Genomic DNA, 21,270 nt, shown 5'->3' on the forward strand with positions numbered 1-21,270 from the left:
AATGGCCATTTTGAAGTGCGGTCGATAGACGGGGAAGGAGAGGGCCATTTACTAATATTGCACAAATGTAAATACAATTTGCTGTATTGGAGGCTAGATTAAAAACATTGGAGAGCTACCAAGCTCACCTATCACTTAAATTAGCCGAACGAACCGAATTTTAATATTAGTGAAGACAAGGGCGTAGGCAGGATCATACTTAGGGGGACAAGCCATGGTATAGGGGGGGGGGGCAAACGAAGTTGACACATTAGTTTACGAGATTATTTCCTTGAAAAACAGTTTTATTTTAGCTACATATCTTATACTAATACATATCATTTTTCGTGGGTTTGAAGAAAATTTGTTGAATGCTTTCGTTTCGTTTCAGTACTGATTTTGCTTAAAGACTATTGCGATTTTTGCTGCTAGTGGGGGTTGGGGCGGCCGCTGCCCCCCCCCCCCCCTGCCCCTCGCTGGGTACGCCCATGAGTGAAGACTCCTCGGAAATAGTTTGATAAATGGTAATTTAAATCGATATTTTCACGCTCCAATGCAATAAATTACATGCGTCCAGTGCTTAATTGCGATTGGTCACCCCCTGCCATACATACTAGAGGTGGCTCCAGGGGTAAGAATAGAAAGAGGTCCTTACCTCTGGGGTTGTCGGTGACGAGGCTGAGTTGTGCGTTGAACCATTGGTCGATGGCGTCCGATCCGAAGCGCGAGCGCAGCTGTTGGACGGACTGCCATCCCGGGGTGCAGTCGGATGTGGGGGTGGATGCGGAGAAGAGCAGGGCGGTGAGGGTCAGCGGCACCGCACCCTCCGCACCCGGCGCGGCGCAGGCGTAGAGGTCAGGGCGGTGCGTGAGGTTGCCCACGACGAACGAGAGAGACGCCATGGAGGTGTCATGGCCGTGAAGCGCAGCTCCTGCGAAAGAATCCACCAATCAATGTCATTTCCACTGCAGCGGATCCTCAGTTGGCCCCATTGACATTTGGCTATGCGATGAAAGTGGGTTTGCCCGTTTTTTCATGCTTTTAATGTTTGATTCGATTATCCAACGATTTGATCGCCGGATTTTTCTGCTTTATAGAAAAATCCTCCAAAATCGCTGGCACATTAATGACTGATTCCCGGGTTGCTAGTAACTTGGCCCTTTCCGCTTCTATAGCGGTAAGGTGTTTTCCCCGTCCCATCCCTTCCAACGCTATCCCCATCCCAGAGGGGTCGTCGGGCTCCTATCGCGGCGGCGCCTCTTTCCTTGTTCCCTCCCATCCAAAACCCCTCCCCGGGAGCGCGGGCGTAGAAGTCTCAGACTTGGTTCCCGGCCCCGGTGCGTTGTAACCCTCAGAGGACCCACATTGGTGCCCTGATATCAGTTTAATTTGATTCCTACGCTATTGTATTTTAATCTTAATCATCTTGAATACGAAGTAATGTTGGAAGAAAACCAGTTTGTTCCTATAAATATGCATTCCAAAAACTCCGTCCTCTTCAGGGCTTCTAACTGATTATTCATGCTGGCCACTAGTTAGCAAGTATCGGCTTAAGAGATGCCTCAAGATTTTTCAGGGATAATTGAAAATTGTTACACTAACATGCAACGAATTTATTTAGGCGGTAAATGGTTGGGGGTTGAGATTTTTTTGCACATTCCTACGTATACGCATATGATGATTACCAAGCTCTAACTTACATTCTGAGGTAAATGTTCGTAATTAGTAAATGATTTGCCAGCAAATAGCTAAATTTAAGTGTATAGATACATGTGTGTCTCGGTGAATGTTTTTCAGTAAATTCAGACTTCTTCGGCGTTTTTCTTTGGATCCGATTGTGATACATACTAGTGAGGTAGTTGTCCGTTGATGAGGTCTCTCAGGACTGTCGTCCACTGAATGCGCAATCTCCCAACGCGCAAGTAGATCGTTTTAACCAAAGTCCAATAACTCGGGGGGAAATTCACTCGCCCAGACCGGGATTCGAACCAGGATATAATGTATTCCCGCCAACATGTTTATCTGAACCACCGCAGTACTGGTAGTTCAAGTGGTAGAATACGACAGAAAGTCTAATATCACCACTTAGTTACCAGAGTTATGAGTATTCACAAGCTATTTCGTTGCTAGCTATTCACTTGCTTCGTCTTCCTGTTTGTCTGTATCATTGAAGGATCCTGTAATTGATTTTTCACCCATGGCCATTGCCGGCTCGGCTGACATTTTGCCACGTGCTCGCTTCTGATTACTATTAAATGTTCAGTAATAAGACATTTGAAATTTCGTTCAGTTGTGCCCTAATTATTATTTAACTAAATTTCCACACGTCAAAATAGTTTTTAAAATTTCTCAATAGATGGCATTAGTACTTGTAGAACTTTTGTCGCTTTTGTCCAAGGGCGTACCCAGGATCAAAACTAGGGGGGCAAGCACTTGTAGTTCAAGTTGTAGGTAAGATTTAAGCATGGAAAAGGTGGATGAAACCAACATTTTAAAGAAATTTTAACAGCTCTTTATTAGTTTTCAAAATGATTTGCTTGAAAAAATATTATTTTCCTCAAAGGCATTGGCGATTTTTGCTTCTAGGTGGCGGGGGGGGGGGGCAGCTGCCCCCTCCTGCCCTTCGTTGGGTAAGCCCATGTTTTTGTCAGAAAGTTGTCGAAAGAAACGACTTTATTCTCAGTTCATTCTAAAATTTTGTTTTTCAAATTTAAACTTTTTTATATTTCGCCATCAGTTATTAGTAAAATCAAGTAATATAAAAAGATAAATAGGACACGCTTTTTTCCAAAAACAGCATATAAACGCATTATAAAGTAAAAATAGAGGCTTTTTATCAGTGGTCTATTGAAGCGATCAGCGTAAATCGGTCCAGTTTAGAGATCATCGGCTAATCCCAAGTGTACATGTACGAGTGCTGCTTGCTTACCTGCTCACCTGGTTACCTCATTACGACGACTGCTGCACCTCTTGGCCATTGACTAAAGGAATTAATTGGATCCTGAAAAGGGTGCCAACCCACAATATGGATTCCCCCACGTTGACATCGCCGCCACGACTTCGAAGTCGGAAGAGACGCCTTGCATCTTCCCTCGCGTGGTTTCGGTGCTTTCCTCCGAAGAAGGCGGAATCAAGCGTCGCCCGTTCGTCACCTGCGTTGAAGCCATCGTCAAGAGGGTCCGGTCATCAAGCGACGCCTCCATCCCAACGACGGAAAACAAGTCTTCTGCTCTCTCCGAGAAAGCAGACGACCACCAGGACAACGCAGGAACACCAGACGCTATGGAGACAGCACAAGCGACTTCTCCCGAAAATGAGGACCAAAAGAGAACTGATACCGCCTCCGGCAGTGGAACATTACGATGTAGAGGACTCCAAGGCCCTTATTATGACTGCTGTCATGGAGAATACATTATATAGGAGATTAAAGAGACTGCCACTAGGTGTTGCCATGAGCATCCCGAGCTAACGAAGTGTTGCCAAAAGTCGCAGTGTTGCCTATTTTGCATTGAAGGGTCGCTGCATGGGGAAACGTATAGTTTTAAAGGGCAATAGGACGGACAGAAAACTGAATTAACTTTACGACTTCACCATTACGCGTTAATAAATACATTTCAACGAATCACTGAACAAAAAATCGTCCTGTTGTCAATTTCCCGCTAACTCCATGACCAGCAGACGACGTATTCCGTAATATATACGACGCCTCTCACAGTGCACAATTATACCTGCCTAACATGCCAGAACATCGCAACTTCTGGATTCCCCTACTCTATTTATTGCGATGTATATCGGTAATTTTATCGGAGTATGACATTGACTTTAGTTGTCATAAGGCACCGCGAAGAAAACCACAGAATAACTACCCAGACGGCACAGAACCCTCCGTATATAATTCGTATGTACATAGTACCCATTGACTACGGGGATACTATGCCGCTTCGTCGCTTTTCGTCAATGGATACTTTCCATTCGCGGCCTGTCGACGAAGCGCGTACGCAGCATGTGAATGTCCGCTACGAAGCACGTACGATAGGATACAAAGCGCGCAGGAACACAGCACTCAGGCTAATCTCAATCGATGAGAATGTTATGAATCATTATGAATTGTAAGTTCTCAATAGGTAAATAATACTATATCATGAATTCTAATTACCATGATACAGTACTATTTACCTATTGAGAACTTACAAAACTTACTCGGCCACTTAAATAACTGCGAGAAATGAGATTCTCAAGGCTAATTCACGCATCCCCAGCATTCTTAAGTGGCTCGTACTTACATGGAAACCTTGAGATGTTAATAAGAGTAAATTCTTGTTAATTTTGACACTAAATAAGACATCACATAGCCCACGAGCATTAAAAAGCTTACCCTAAAGCCTGACGAAATAAAATTTTTAAATAAAAATTGCCGATGAAACAGGATTGCTGACACATCTGCTATTAGTATGATCGAATTCATCAAAATGCAAGCAAAAATTAACGTATAGTTCAATCTCAGCTACTAAAACTTACCCATATCAGGCGCTAAAGTATTTGAAAAATTATTTGGGATGAGTCACCAGCATAAACACTTGTAAAATAAAACTTGGTATCTCTTAGATCACACCTCCGATTTTATACTTACTTCGCATGAAGTCACCACTACAAGAAATTTTAAAGAGGCAGGAAAGAAAAAACCCACAGAAATACAATACATATATTATGTATTTTCTATTGTCAACCACAATAATATTTCCAATTTTCTCTTCTATCCCACATCTAATTTAGCGAAACAATTACTCTTATTCTCTTTCGAATAGAAAATTATTTAAAAGAGGACTGGTCGATACATACAAACTATCTTCAATACTTTCTCCGATGAACGTCCACTATCACAGCATCAACTTGCACAAATCAAATCCACATCCACAAATATGTCACTTCTGCCACAATGTCTGTCTTCTTGGCGACAGGTAACAGTGAAGCAATGGTACCTTCCTCCAATCTGGGCACCTTCAATTCAGCAAGAATTTTCTCCTCGTCTTCTCGTCCAAGGCCATAGATTATTTTCTGATATCACAAGGTGCGATGTGAAGCTCACACACCTAAAATTAATAAAAAATAAAATACCATGTAGCTTATTAGGTCAAATCATTTCCAATTTTTGGTATTTCTCCATGAGAAATCAAATTACTAGGCTCGTAAATATAGTAAATATTTGTATGCCTGATATTTTTATTGTTTTTAACTATAGCATAAGATAATTTGAAATAATGAAAGCCGACGTGTAATACACCATAGGGCAAGCTCAGAAGCAATATTTGATCCTATAAACTTGGCAGCTTATTCCTAGTTTCTCCTTTAACCACACGTTTACCGAATGAATTAATACAAAAAAGACAACTAAAATGCAAGAATTTTCAAAAGAATTGCTGCTACAATATTTTGAATCACCATTTTTAGTACTGAATAGTACTATAGTACTTCAGTACTGAATAGTTCGGGATGTTGATGCATCACCCTGTCGATTTCTGTAACAATAAAGTCTGTTCATTGTCTGTCAGTTGGCTGTTCGTTCCCTGTTCCCTGACCAAGAGAGAACAGGCAGGCGACTGTTCGTAGAATGTAAATTGGAACGCCTTGTCTGTTCCTTGTCTGTGAGAAAAGGGTTACTTGTCTGTTCCCTCCCTGTTAAGAAAGCGGCATTCTCTGTTCCTTACCTGTTGGACCACAGAAAATGAACAGGCAGGGGACTGTGCGCTGTCAGTTCATTGCCTGTTTTCTTAGGTTGTTTGTTCCCTGTTCCTTGACCAAGAGAGAACAGGCAGGCGACTGTTCGTAGAATGTAAATTGGAACGCCTTGTCTGTTCCTTGTCTGTGACAATGTGGGAAGATGGTTATTTGTCTGTTCTCTCCCTATGCGCATACTTTGTTCCTTAACTGTTCGCTGTTGCTAAGTTGGACATAATAGACAAGAGATGATTTATGTTAAAATAGAATTAAAAGTTGAAATTCATTTGAATGATTGTAAGAAAAACTTTTATTGTGCTTTTCCACATATTCCATTGGTTATAAAAATCTTGAATAGTTGCAGAAAAGCAAGCTTTGTCATCATTAACAGAACAACCACTACATCAACAAATATTTCACATGCCTTCATCAAAGAAATATGTACTTCCTTAAATTAATACAACTCGGATTCTGCACTATGTCAATATAATACGTGTGATTTTAAAAGAGAAACACGCCTTTAAAGAATATTTATGAACACGATGATTTCACTTCTCACAAACAAACCTACAAGAAAGACAGTCCTCTGACAATGTTTGTTGGTTCTTATTGGCGACGTAACGCACATACGCATAATACAAATACAATACAAATCTCAGTACTTGCTCAAAAACTTAAGAGACACAATAAATTATTAAATAAACACACATCAAGAACAAATGTCACTTCGACTTTCACTATCACTGAATGGATGCACGAATTACTTAATTCGTCACTGCGGGCATTTAGCACAGGTTAAATAATAATCAAATAAATAACTGTTTTCTCCGCATCCAACAACTTCACCACAACACAGTCGACCATGTGCTCGTAAACTGTCCGTATAACGGTATCGGTTATTGGCGTCATTGTTTGCGTTTGCTATCTTCTATAGGTAGGTAGCAGCACCACGCTATCTTTCCGTCCTTGTTGAGAACCTGTTCACTGTTTTCTGTTCGTACCCTGTACCGTGAAACGGACTATGAACCGGCCCTTGCCTGTTGACTGTCCGTTCACTGTTGTCTGTTCGTTCACTGTTGTCTGTTCGTTCCCAGTCCGCTGAAACCACAGAGTACATACTCTTTGGCTGAAACATACGGCCCCAGCCTGTAATTGGCGAAGTAAAGTATTTAACGTGCGTAAGCCGAGCAGATAGCTAATATAATTTGCGTGCTCACTTCAATAACCGTCATCCGTGGTTGATGGTAATCGTGAGAATGAATTCAACCGTATATAATTACTGTTTAAGTAGATGATATTTTCTTTGGATTCAATCAAACTTCCTTGTACTCAATTAAATTTGGATTAATCCAAATTGTTGTCCAAATTCCGAAACTTAAAACAATTGTTCGTACGTTGTTCATAATCTGTTCTCAAAATCTCCAAAAGGTTCCAAACTGACAGCGAACAGGCATCATTTTTACGTAAATCGATAGGGTGTTAAGTGTTTGTTCACTGTTGTCTGTTCATTCCCTGTTCGGTGAAACATACTACCAACCGGCCCCTGCCTGTTAAAAGCTTGTTCACTATTGTTCCCGAAATGCTTGTTGCCTGCCTGTTAGGGAACAAGCTGCAAACAGAGTACAAACTGTTGGTAGGCTGTTCGTAAGTTGTTCCTACTTGTGAGTGACCCGAGATTGTTCGTTGGCTGTTTATACTCTGTTCACTAATCTCCAACAGGCTATCAACAGACTTCAAACGGACAGCGAACAGGCATTGTTGTTTCAGAAATCGACAGGGCAACATCCCGAAGCCACTTCTAACTTAAAATTACATCCAAATAATTACAGCGAGAAAGAGTACATACCTCACAGTTTTTCGTAGGGGTGAAATGTTTTCTTCTTATCGCCCAAATGCACTTCTTCTTCAACTCAGGATCTTTTGGAAAGCTAAAAACTTGAACCATGTCCCGGAGTTTCCATTACATCCCGACAATACACACACGAAAGGCACTTTTAACAAAAATATCTCACAAACACGTTTCTGAAGCCCAGTGAATGAAATTAAAGAATAAGGGAAACTTCACCATTACCAGACACTCTATTTTTCACAAACTTAACCACAAAAATCCCTGAAATGTGGTTAGACGTGACGTAAACGATGCGATCTCCAACGGTTTGTGCCAGCTTGTGAAGGCATATGATCTTTCTAGGAGGATATGGCACGATGGCACCACCCGCGAAAGAAAATAGTCCCAGACCGAATACAGTTTTATCGATGAGATACAATTTTATCGATGCATATGAATTTGCCAGTCCTCTTGCATCTTTTTTCGTCCTTAAAGGAAATAAAGAAACAAAACCTTTTTAGTAACTTCCTAAGCGCGATTTTTGTATCTTGATGGTCCACCCTCGTATTCAGGTACGAAAACTTCCTGTGCCGTCTGGGTAAGCGTAAATAAAGTATGACTTATAGAAAGTATTTGCACGAGAGGGATCAGTGAAAGTCTAGAAATCGATCTTAAAAAAATACAAACACATTTCTCTTATCAACGGAAAGCGATTGGTACAGATAAAGCTCAAAACCCACTAAGCCCCGAACTCTTTTGATTTCAAAAGGAACGAGAAAAAAAGGCACCGAACACAACCACAAACAATTCGGACGTGATGCATCATAAAGCGTTGAAGATATGGCAATTAATCTAACAATGCTCATTGCATTTGCAACGGATGTCACAGTGCAAGATTAAGAATGAAGAATGCTATTGACTAAAAAGCGCTACCCTATCAAACAGTTGTCCTTCACAGAATTGAAATTTGGCATTTTATTATGACTGTAACACAAAACTCACCTGTGCATGGATTTGCAAATACTTGCCTCTGATGGGGTGGCACTCACATTAACTGTAACACACATTAGAAATCATTCAATTTGCAGCTGTTACGGGAAACGTGGACCGGATGTCATGTAGATTGGGATATGATTATTTAAGTCTACATTGTAGACTTAAATAATCATATCCCAATTATTGTTCATAATCACATCAAACAGAAATTTATTGCCAAAATTGTAACTTACATAGAAATGTAGTTTCAAATGTAAAACAGAAATCTCTTTAGTCCAATATCAAATTATAGCTATTCACTGTGTGAGTCACACACCACGTAAAATAACTTTCCTTTTATAAACAGTTTAAACTTAAGATGATTAAGCACAGCAAATAAATAATGAAACAACACTGAGAACAGTTGATACAAAAATTCAAGCCTTGTATCGCTGAAATCACTTGCACTCAGTGGCGGCTGGTGGTAATTTATCTAGGGTGTGCATTAGAGCAGATACAGGATGATTTAATTACATTATGTTAATAATAATCCATTAGCATCATATTTCGTCGTAATAGAATACATAGCAAGCAAAACATATCACTGGTATATTCTACCCTTAAAATTGCATGAACAGAAATAATATTAGCATGCATGAAAATAATTATTATAAACACGCCTTTACAAGTGACGGTAGGTGAAATTCATTCTCCTTTCCTTACACCTTATGAGGAAGTAGTGTAGAAAACGGCCATACAGATGACTCTGTAGACGGACTAGGATCCTGGGGTCAGGTAGTGTAGGTGGCGGCTACACCACTACACTACCTGCGAATCACTCGCCAAAAATATGCGCGTGCGCACTCGCATCGTTTTGAGTCTGCTCCCATCACCCATTTGAACTGTACATACCCCCCCGCATACTTCGTCCCGCCAGAGCACCCTCAAGCGATCGCATAGACCGAAAATGCGCCCAGCGCGATGCCACGGGACCGCACACTTGTAGAGCGGTGAATTCGAAAAGGAGATAGCTGTAGCGTTCGGAGCTTCATGTTTCTTGCAAATGCAGACAGGATTTTTATCCTTCTCGTTGCAAAGGAATAGTTTTCTTTTATAATTCATTCATCTTTGGGTGTGCACTTGCTAACATGCGTATACGCACGCGCCGCCACCGCTTGCACTACACTAACCTAATTGCACTATGATAACACTGACTGCTCCAGAATAGTATTAATTGCACTTCACTTTCACTAATTTAACTTCGCTCCCACCAATTGCACTACTCCAGCGGCCGTTTCTGGCCCAGCATCCTTGCAATCGAAACAGCAAAACCACAGCAATACTCCACCTAAAAGGTAGAAAACAGATGATGTAAGAAGACTGATTTAAAGGATGAAACACACACTCGACAATACAACACACTATAAGAAATAGTTTAACACTCATTACAAATGTTAGAACATTTTCTAGTTACCGATCAGTGAAAGTTTAGAACTCTATCATAAAAAAATACAAACATATCTCTTATCAACGGAAAGAGCGATTTTATGTTTCAAACGGAAAGAGAACTCACTTTATAAAACGAAAAGATATCAAATTAATTCGAGGATGCCCTATTTTCACAACGCATTCACTGGCGCGGACATAAATTCGTAGGCATTGCGAAGAGGTTCCTATTCCGCCATTGCGTCAGCGCATCAATCCGCGAGACATATGCATCATCTAAATAGAAGCATATGGCAGATTAAATTGATCCCTTCACATGTCAACAATTCTGCCTTGAAGTCATTACACTACATCGATTTTCCCTTATTTAAATCCCACTTATTTAGAAGACAAATAGAAAGCTTTAAGTCCAGAGAAGAACATTCATGTATAAATGCCAATAAGGACGCCAAAATGGAGTCGCCCGCGATATCCCCACGATGTGTAAAAAAGGCGATTAATTGCTTACCGGCCGACTTTAAAATATTTTATTCGGATGTAAACAGCAAACACGTGTATTCTAAAAACTTTGGATCTTATTTTTTAATGGTCTTTAGCCAAATTGCATATAGCTGGCACTTCCCGCCATTGCTGGCGGGAAGTAACAGCAGCACATTTTCCTCCCCAGTGCTCACTTTCCTCCCACGGCGAATGATAACCAATTGTTATCTCATCACAAGATATGTATATTAACGTCTAATAACAGACAATTTAAAAAAATCGGCCAAAGTTGATCAATCCCTCTTACCAACTAAAATGGTACTCACCGTAGCCACACCATGCCATAGCCTTGGACCTGTTTTCTTCCAGATATCCACCGAAGTGTTCACTTTTTGCGTCTTCTTGTTAGCGGTCGTGCATCCCCACACACAACAAGTTCGAGAATTGCAAATATTTTCCAAAGAAAATCTCACAAATTGATGAATTCCGGAGCTCTGCACACAAGCGTCCGTTGCCTTGCGTTGGAATGTAATGACTAAGCAACCCAGAGAATATTTTTGTCGCGACAAGTGACAAAAGTGGGGAACTAATAGACGCGGGAGTCGGACCACAGCGCTTTCGGATTACAACGGGTAGCAAGACAACTAACCTGTGTAATGTATTAATCATGACTGCTGTGAAGGACATGCAGTTCACCATTGCGTATTCCGACAACGCAGTAACTGCTCCGCATGGCGGCTGACTACGTGGCTTTGCGGCAAGTCCTGATCTCGGAGAAGGCCCGATTCTCCACCTGGGCCCCCGGAATGTAGAAGACCTCGGCCCTCACCATCAGGGGATTTGCCTCTAGTCACAACCCGGAAGACATATTTGAGGAAATGTAGTCCATGGGAATCGACGCACGACGATGACGCCAAATTAAAAGGGAGCAATTGGGGTGTTCGTCGTGAACGTTGCCAACACTCCTAAATGGGCGATCGGTTCCATTAAGAAGCTGAAGGCCCTGTGCCATGACAAGTGCAGGATCGCACTATTTAACTATAGGTATCCGCAACTGTGCTTCAGGTGCGCCCGGTTTGGACATAGCAGCTATTTTGCACCGCCGCGCCACTCTGCATTCGCTGCTCCGGCTGTCATATGGTGCACCCGAGAAAATTATCCCTGCTGCCCCAACTGCAAGGAGTAGCACGCAGCGTACTCTGAGGAGTGCGCATTTTGTGTAGCGGAAAAGGAGAGACGCAACCGGCAGCAAAACGACAGACAGCAGCCGCCAAAAACCAAGACATCGGCTTCCAAGGCACCAGTTAAGAAAAACTCTTGGAGGCTAACAGAAGGGACTGAGTCCCTTCACGAAGAGCAATCTGAGGATTATCATCGTCTGAAGAGCCCAAGACTGCTGATCATGTAAATGCTGAACGCAGAAAACTCATAGTTAGTTGTCTATTGAACCGCGGGTGCTGATTGGGTTTTAATATTAATATTGCGTGCCAATCCTTAATAACCGATCCGACTCTCCTACAATCATTTCGAATGAAGCCACCCTAACCGAAAGCAGGGATGGGCGGTTATGAGAAGAAAACCGGCGTTAGATTGACCGATTATTTTGAGTGAGTAGAGTCCTTGAGTAATAAATGCTGATGAAAAAACCTGTTTTATTCAGGTTATCCAGCCTGAAGGATTGCTTATTGTATATCTTCGACGTTATAGAGCAGACGTGAAATAAGTTATAAATCCAAAATTAGGTGAAGATTGGACGATAATTGCAGATTCTTAAAAGTATACCGTAGCCAGTAAATTATCAACTTAACAATTTTACAGGGGTCTTAAGGGTACTGTCATTTCAATAATTTTCTAAGGGAGACCGAGCCCCCTCAAAAATCTTAAGTTATTTGTTAAAGATATCAAAGCATGTATTCTGCATGGTCATTGCTAGAGGGGTCCCGTTCTCTCAGGTAGGGGTCCCAGCGTCCCCAGAAGGGTCCTGACTTTCCTGAAAAATTCAGGGGGGAGCTAGGACCTCCCTAGCTATTTGTATAATATCAGGTTATGTCAAGCATGTCTGCTACATCGGAGTAGCTGGGAGTTTACGAGGGGCCCGGCCACCCAGAAAAATCCGGGAGGGTTCCCCTAAGGTTTTGTCGCAAATTCTGCTATTTTCAAGCACGGCTGTATCTGGAGGGTTCCTGCTCCCCCCCCCCCCCGCCCCCCCCCCCCCCCCCGAAAGATTCGTAATACCACTAGAATATTTTGGGGGGGCTACCAGTCATATGGAGGGAAGGGTAAAGAAATTTTATGGGGGATGATGATCCTTAGGGGGAACAGGACCCCTCCTAACAGAATTTTCAATAAAAACGAAGGGGGGCCTACCCCCGAATTATTTTGGGGAGGTACGAAGGCTGTGGGGGGCTGGGCCCGCCGTAACCCCCCAGATGCTCCGATGTCGCAGACATCCTTAATTAACATAAACTGATCTTTACAAACAGCTAGGGGGATCCCGGCTTCCCCCCCGAATTTTTCAAGGAAGCTACGATCCTTCTGGGGTCGCTGGGACCCCTACCTGAGGGGGCCGAGAACCCCCTACCTACTCTCTAGGAGAAGACATGTTTTAATTAGTGATGCGTCGGTTCGATTCTTCGATTCCACGATTCTCGACCAAGAACCGGAATCGAAAACGAGTACTTGCCAGGGTGAAAAATCGATTCCGATTCCAGTAGTACTTCAAACAACAAAACACAACCGCGTTTCCAACAGTCATTAGAATTTACGCGCCACGTAATCGTAATAACAAAAAACATATCTTCCAAGGATGTGCGAGTACTCGAAAATTTAAGTCGATCGAGTAGTTGGTACTCGACTCGAGCGTTTCGAGTAGCATTACGAATGCCGAGTCGAGTAGTTAAGGTTACAGAGCTTTCGAGGCTAGTAGGTCCAGCAATCTGCCGAAAGGAAGCGCTATCATGAAACTCATGTAATAATGCAGTTCTTAAAGCCGATAAGTCATTCTAATGCCTTGGCCTGGTAGTGTCAGCTTGCCGAATACACTGTAGTTGTCGACGTGGGCGCCGTTACGCCAGCCGCGGCGGCCGATCGTCTTCCTACCCGGCGCACACTGGTCCGAAATCGGAAAAAAAGCTGGAATAAAGTCCAAAATGATCTTTTTGGGGATAGAGACTTGAAACTTAGCGTAAATACTCATAAATCATTACCAGATGTAGATTTATATGCCATTTTACATAAATACGAACCTTTAGTGAGATACAGAGGCCCAAACATTACCAATTTTTCAATGCCACGCGAGATATCGTTTTTCCTTTAAAAATCTTTCAATTTATCCAAGTGGTTATGCGTTGGTATGAGTTTTATGGAATAAAAAACGCAATATTCCTTTGATCTGGTGCTTTGCCTATACTTTCAATGACTTTTAAGATTTTGACTCTCATCTGTCTGGTTTTACAACGCAAAATGGCCGACCCGTTTTTCACGTGAAATTTGACATAAAATAGACATTATCTTTCGTTTACGTAAAATATAACTCGGAAAATTTGATCCACAATATAAAGTAGAGATTTCTAAAGATTACTAATTAGAAATCTTGGAAAAAAAAAGTTTGTGACGAAGGAAATAAGAGCGATTTTTCAATCGCGCGTCAAGGCTCAGCTACACGCCGCGGAACTCTAAGGCTCGGTAACTGAGGCCGATTTTTCAAGTTTTTTAAAACATTAGTCTTGAAAATCATCATTTAAAGCATGGATAATCGTCTTCATTGACTTCAAACACTAAACTGAGGATATTAAAAAGGATTATGTATAGATCGACTAGAACATTTAGCGCATTACTCGAGTGAAAATACTAAGGATTGGATATTTTCGGATCCATCCCACGCATAAGAAATATGCCTCGGGTATTGAAGTAAAGTGAAGAGATTAAGTCAGCATGCTTAAGAGAGAGAAAAATGAACTGTTTCCGTGAAAGGCAACATATACCCTTTTTCCCTTTCCACATTCGCCGAGGTGAGTCGCGCGGAAGGGGGAGTTTTCACACCACAAGGCTCTTTTAGCCTTTTTTATTACTGCGTCCGACCTATGTGATATTCATTTGTAGCGTTTAGTTTCTTTCTTGAACTGAAAAAAAGGAAGAGATTTTAAGGTTGATTAAATGACGTGAGAAGTATAGAATTTTTTTGGCTCTACAAAATAAAGTTTAGTTCTTTAGTTCGTTCGCTTCGTCCACTTGAATTCCATGATGATTCAAGATCCAAAAAAATCATTGATATAATTTTTAATAAAAATTCCAAAGTCTCTGAAATCTTGCAATTTTGACAGGAAAGTACTTGCCCAGTCACACAAGTGTGTAGCAAAAGGCAATTTTCTGCAGGCAGAAATAATGTAACATGGAGGCGTCAAAACCTGCTGGCTAAGCATGTAGAATAATTGGTTTTTCTGCTTGAGAATTTGAAAGGGCCAAGAATGATTCATATACGTAGTATGCAATCTTTATTACAGCTATGAACATTTCTGTACTCAGAGCTCTCCCTTGTAGTTCGGATACATATATATGGTCGACATATTATGAGTGCCAATATTCTAAAGTATTACCTATCATGTAACACCACTTTTCAAGTATGCTCTGTTTTGAAATTTAGCGATTATATTTTAATTACATAGTGATGATATGAAAGATGATTTCGTCAACTGACTCTTTCACAAGGTAATATTTTTTAAAGTGGTTTTCTTATTGCCTGGAATTAAGTGATATTTTTCTTGGAGCCTATGGCATCAGAATCGATGGAATCGGTATCGGTAGAATCGAAATCGAAATTTGAGAATCGGAATCGGGATCGGAATCGATAAAATTTTGGAATCGACCCATCACTAGTTTTAATATAACTAAATCTTTAACAAATTACTTGAACTTTCGAGGGGTCCCAGTCCCCCTTTTTCAGTACATATTCACATTCATATAAATAAATTTGGTCACATGGCAGTCATGCTTTCACTAACCAAGCATAATACATATTGCCAGTACTTCATTTCTATTTCATTTCGCAATAGCTACACCACCGCCTTTGTGATTTTACTATTTTGCAATACCCGGAGAATAATAAGTGAGCTCTCGTTCCATTTTCCAAGTTGAGATGCATTGAATAAAAAACCTAATATACCGCAGCGATGAGCAGCGTGGTTTCCTCACGAGCGTTCAGGCGTCCGGTTGTTTTTCTGCTGGTTGTTTAGAAAAAACCCACATAATAGAAAAATAACCGAGCACTCGGTTATGCTCGACTCGCTGCTCTCCGCCACTATCTTTCATTACGACCCACTCCTCAAAACCCTAGCACTGAATTTCTTCTTGATCTTTCCCATTTCATTCTCACCCACAATGCCTTCTCTTTTAATAACAACCACTATCTGCAAATCTCCGGCTGTGCTATGGGAAGTAGGTTTAGCCCTTCCTATGCAAATCTCTTCCTCGGCCTGTTCGAAGAAAATTTCCTATCAAATTACCCTCTAAAACCTCTCCTTTGGCTCAGATACATAGACGACATATTTATTCTCTGGCCGCATGACATCAATTCCCTTAACACCTTTGTCTCCTCACTTAACTCTTCCGCCTCAGTTTCTTTCACTTCTTCCATCTCTAACACCAACATCACTTTCCTAGATGTGGACATTCTTCTTTCCGAAAATAACAAATTCAAGACATCTGTCCACATCAAAGCCACCAACAGACAGCAATACCTCCACTATGACAGTTGCCACCCACCACATACCAAATGTTCAATCCCTTTTTCTCTCTCCGTCCGTGGTCACAAAATCTGCAACAACCCCGAAGACCTTGAGAAGTTCCTTTCCAATCTACACACTTCTCTTCTACGCCGCGGGTATCCCGATAAACTGTTAATCAACAAAAATAGAAAAAAACCCTACAGGTCCAATAAACCCCGTGCCGAAAAGAATTGCTCTCCATCTCTTCTCACCACTTACTTCCCCGGTGCTCATGCCTTACAGGACATCCTGAAGGACTTGTACCCCATTCTCTCCAACCACAAATCCACCTCACAAATTTTCCCCTCTCTTCCACGGATCACGTATAAGAGACCACCTAACCTCAGCACCATCTTCAAAGCCACCCGCCCCCTTCAAAAATTGAATTCAGTCCCCACTACCCCACCCTCGCCGTGCAACCGTCCTAGATGTAAAACTTGTAAAATTTTCTCTCCACCCCCAGCCTCTTTCCTCTCCAAACTTAAATTCCTCCCGATATCTCCTTCCACCACCTGTACCTCCACCAACATCATATACCTCCTTCAATGCAACTTCTGCCCCGCTTTTTATATAGGCCAATGCACCACCCCCCTCAACCTTAGAATAAATAATCACCGCGCTTCCTGCTGTCCGTCATCCCCACATGCATCTCTCCCGGTCCCCACACATTGTTTATCGCATGATTCCATCTTTAATCTATGTTTCAAAGTTTCTATCATTGCCTCCCTGTCACCCACTGACTCGCCCCTTAATCTCCACACCCTCGAATTGGCATGCATCTGGCGTCTACAAGCCAATAAACTCCCTGGCCTGAATGTATCTTGTTAAGTTAGCCCCGCCCCAATACACCCCTCCCCTCTTCCCATCACCTTTTCCCCTTTTTCCAACACACTCCTTTTTCCAACACACTCCTTCCCCCCTCATTCTCTCCTTGATTGATGAAGCGGCTACAACCGCGAAAGTCTCTCAGTTTTATTTTTCGTGTGAGTGTTTCCTTTTTTTATTTTGTGTCTATTTTTAGTGACTGTGTTTTTAAACATTTATATATATTTATATATATATATATATATATATATCATACCGACCTTATGTCACGTATTTTCTCTCGTTATGTAATGACCCGAGTAGGGGATGATCACATATGTGTGGATGAGCGTGGGTATGTCTGAGTGTGTGCGTAATAGTGTGTCATGCCCCGGGCATGAGGTACAAGTGACTCACAAATGTCCAGTGTTTGGTCAGCTCGGACCGGTGGTTGCCCCACCCAACAGTGAGGCCCAAGTGTAACCCCTCTTGTCCCAAAAAACCCATCCCCTGTGTATCATCCCCCTCCAATATCACTATAAAGCGGCGGACGGAGAGAGCCTCCAGGCGAGAAATGCTAGTTTGGTCGACGGGCGAGAAACGCTAGCCTGATCGACGCAGAAAGGGATTGATGACGTGCCAGATTGGTCGTCATTTTTCTGGGTGTACCCAAAGAGTGCTGTTAGCGGGACGAGATTGTCTACGGAGGTAGCCAGCAGCGGAGAGCAAGATTGCAGACGAGCGACAGGCAGGACCAACGCCCAGAGGTCGGGAGGAAGACAGCCCCCGATCCCACGGACATTTGGGGTCCAACGTGTCGCATCATCGACGGCTCCTACTGCTCAAGGCTCCGAGAAACCGTAAGAACGTCGCAGTCAGCGACCCGTCCCCGTGCTCGTTCGCCCAGACCCGATTTAATCCCCAAACTGTGTATCCAAAATATTTGGGTTCTTTCTCTCTATCCCGGTGCGCCGTATGTGATCATCAAACTGTTGACTCCTTGTCAGAAATCTGATTCAGTGTTACCACGAGAGCAGCCTAAAAACTTAATTTGGGCAAATTGTAAACTCGGCCCACGAATTCTACCAATCACAAATTGTTGCTTTTTTTGTATTTCTTTTGGAGGGGGGGCAATTGAACCATATCATCTTGTGCACTTTTCGTTCACCTCATTCTCATCAGGGTATTTAATTTCGATAAGTGTGTGTGTATGCTATGTCTGAAGTGGAAAATATATTTTTTTTATGTCTCAAAGTACTCAATAATCGTTCGATCATTCCGTACTCGGGACCATTGATGCCCTCCCCACCCATTAAAATAGGTGGCGTTTTCATGTTCCGCCACATATAAATGGCGCCCAACTCGCGGCACGATTGGTAAAGCGTATAGTACGCAAAATAAATAAAAGGCGTCTTAACCCTGGCAAGGAACACCTTCACAAGGTTGGCATTGTTTTGTATTTTTAAGGGATATTTTGTTTTATCGAGGTTATTTTTCCCATGCCACTATGGCAGAACTTGGGGATAAAGAATCGGCATTTTCAAAGTATCGGGAGAAGGAAAGCGAAGATGACGAGTCTGATGCGGGCAGCGGTCGGTCGGAAACCAATTGCATAACAACTGGTTTAGCAGGCATGGTGTTGCGTACCCCAAACGAGCGTGAGGTAGCATCATCGACCGCCCGTATTAGTGACCATATGGGGGAGTTATTACCGGAAGATTCGAGGGATGGCACTCTTAAGACCCTCGTGTCCTTGATCCAAGATTTAACCAGTAAAACTAAGTCGATGCATGACGAGTTAACAAGTAAAATTACCGGCATCGAACTTAAAACTGAGTCGATGCATGATGATTTAACAAGTAAAACTGAGTCGATGCATGATGATTTAACAAGTAAAACTGAGTCGATGCATGATGATTTAACAAGTAAAACTAAGTCGATGCATAATGATTTAACAAGTAAAATTACCGGCATCGAACTTAAAACTGAGTCAATGCGTGATGAGCTGAAGGCTGACAATGCTGCGTTACGCGAAGAGTTTAAACTCAATAATGAGAGAATACAAGTCGAGATTCAAACTTGGAAGGAGACTCTCTCTCAGGAGGTGTCTCAAATGAATAGAAATATAGGTGAGGTAGAAACTCGTTGTGAAATGAAAATAGATGAAACCGCCAGGAAGGTGCGCGAACAATGTCGAGAGGTGGTAATTTCCGAAGTAGGGTATGTTAAGGTTCGTACCGAGGTGTTGGAAAAGAACGTTGAGGAAGTGGTAGCGACACAGAAAAGCGAGCAGGATAGTTTCAAAGCACGCGACGAAAAAATTAAATCGCTTGAAAATGAAATTGTCACTCTTAACCCTCTCCTTCCTAAACCGCCCGAAACCGGCCGTAAACATTTCCCCGTCATGCACGAAGTTTAAATACCCATTTGCCCCACTGGTAGACCTATTTTTCTCCGCGATGAGGAACTGACGCAGGTTACTTTAATTAACTTACATTAACTTGAAATATATTTAAGTGATTTGTTTTAAAATTTGTATACGTTTTAAGAATATATTAATGTATTGAAAGAAGTTGGTCTTACCTTATATTGAATTTAATTCCCTCCTTCAAATCCATTTTCTTGGTGATATTGATGATAACATCCTATTTTGAAAAGAGGTAAATCGCATCCGATGCATTTCCATGACGTTTCTATGCTCCGACCAGCAGGAGTTTTTCTTTTCTTTGAGCTGCAATAGGCGCACACTTTTTTTCTCCCCACGATCTTTACAAAAGAGGCTTGCTGTCTCTGTGAAAATGTGCCCATCGGAAGGATTCTTTTACGTCCCACTACTTTACGCGAGGAGAATTTCCCTATCATCTGCCTGTAAAGTGCTAAACGAAAGTTCTTCTGTGTTACTCCATGCCTTGTATTTGAGGCCATTCTATACGAGATGGTCTTGTTGTAGCGCATGCGTATGTGTTATTCATAAGTAGTAATTTCATGAGAGACACACTCGAAAAAAAGCTATCAAAGTACAAATGATGATTTTTCCCTAAATAGTTTTTCATTAAATTCATTACAACTTGCGTCCCAAGAAACATTTTACGATTTCTTTTACCTTTTTTCCCTAAGTACACATTTACCTGCAGAACGTAGCCATGGGAGCTTGCTAAAACCCAAACTTTAAATCCCCACTTCGTTGGCTTTCCTTGGATGTATTGTTTAATTTTATGACGTCCTTTAAAAGCAACCATCGCCTCGTCAACACTTAATTCTCTACCGGTTTATACTTTTGCTAAAAAGTTTCCATTACATCAAGAACCGGCCTAATTTTATGCAATACATCAAAACCCTCCTCTCCCTGTTTTTTTTCCTGAGTTATATCACTAATATGGAAATATTTTGAAATGTTTGTCCATCTTCCAAAGGTCATACAGTCACGAACAATTGAGCAGTCAATATCTTGGCTATGCCAGTAATCCTTGCTTTCAGGCAAATCGAATATTCCCATGTATACTAGCACCCCAATGTATGCCACCATTTCATCGCACGTACCATCTACCCAGTCTTTGTCAGCCTTTCCTGAGGAATGTTGAAGATGTTTTGCATATTTGTTTGTGTTCTTGACAATGTTGTGAAAAAAAACTTCGCCCTCTAGAATATATTTTAGGAAGGAAAATTCATTTTCACCTATCGCCAAATTATGAATATGCCCTCTCTCTTCTTTGAACTCCGACGGTTCTTCAAAAATCAGGGTGTTTCTCCAAGAGTCATGCACCTGATCATCACCTTTTAAATCACTCGTACTTGGGTTAACGTCATCCTCCAGTTCTACTTCACTTGATCTGACACTATCACTGTATCCTTCTTCTTCATTCAAACAACTAGAACCATCTGAATCACTCGAAAATTCGCTTCTGTTCACTTCTTCTGCGATAGCATCCTCACTTAACCAAGCCATGGTCAGAACTGAGGGGCATTAGGTTTCTTTTCATTTGAGCTGAGCTTTGCCTCCTCGCCATATGAGATAGGAAAAGTGTGAGAGTGCCTGTGACCACCCGCAAACAGAACTGAGGGGGATTAATTTTCTTTTCATTTGAGCTGACCAGCTGAGCTTCGCCTCCTTGCCATGTGAGATAGGAAAAGCGTGAGCTTGTGTGTGACCACACAGGAAGAAATATCGTTATTAGATGTGACAGTCACTCTAAATAACACAGGGCAGGCCTAGGGTTTTCGTATCACACCATTTCAAAACTGGCCCTCCTAAAAATCCCATCGTAAGAGCTTACACAACTC

At 41.9% G+C, this 21,270-nt stretch overlaps 1 protein-coding gene across 1 annotated transcript in view; it reads right to left on the minus strand.

The window, feature by feature from the left end:
* Positions 1-21,270, minus strand: part of LOC124154719 (adenosine deaminase 2-like) — a 48,567-nt gene that overhangs the window by 14,577 nt on the left and 12,720 nt on the right. Inside the window, exon 2 of the mRNA XM_046528604.1 lies at positions 635-910. Coding sequence (XP_046384560.1) covers positions 635-910 — 276 coding nt within the window. The remainder of the gene's footprint in view (positions 1-634; positions 911-21,270) is intronic.

This window comes from Ischnura elegans, chromosome 2 (assembly GCF_921293095.1).
Source record: "Ischnura elegans chromosome 2, ioIscEleg1.1, whole genome shotgun sequence".
NCBI lineage: Eukaryota > Metazoa > Arthropoda > Insecta > Odonata > Coenagrionidae > Ischnura > Ischnura elegans.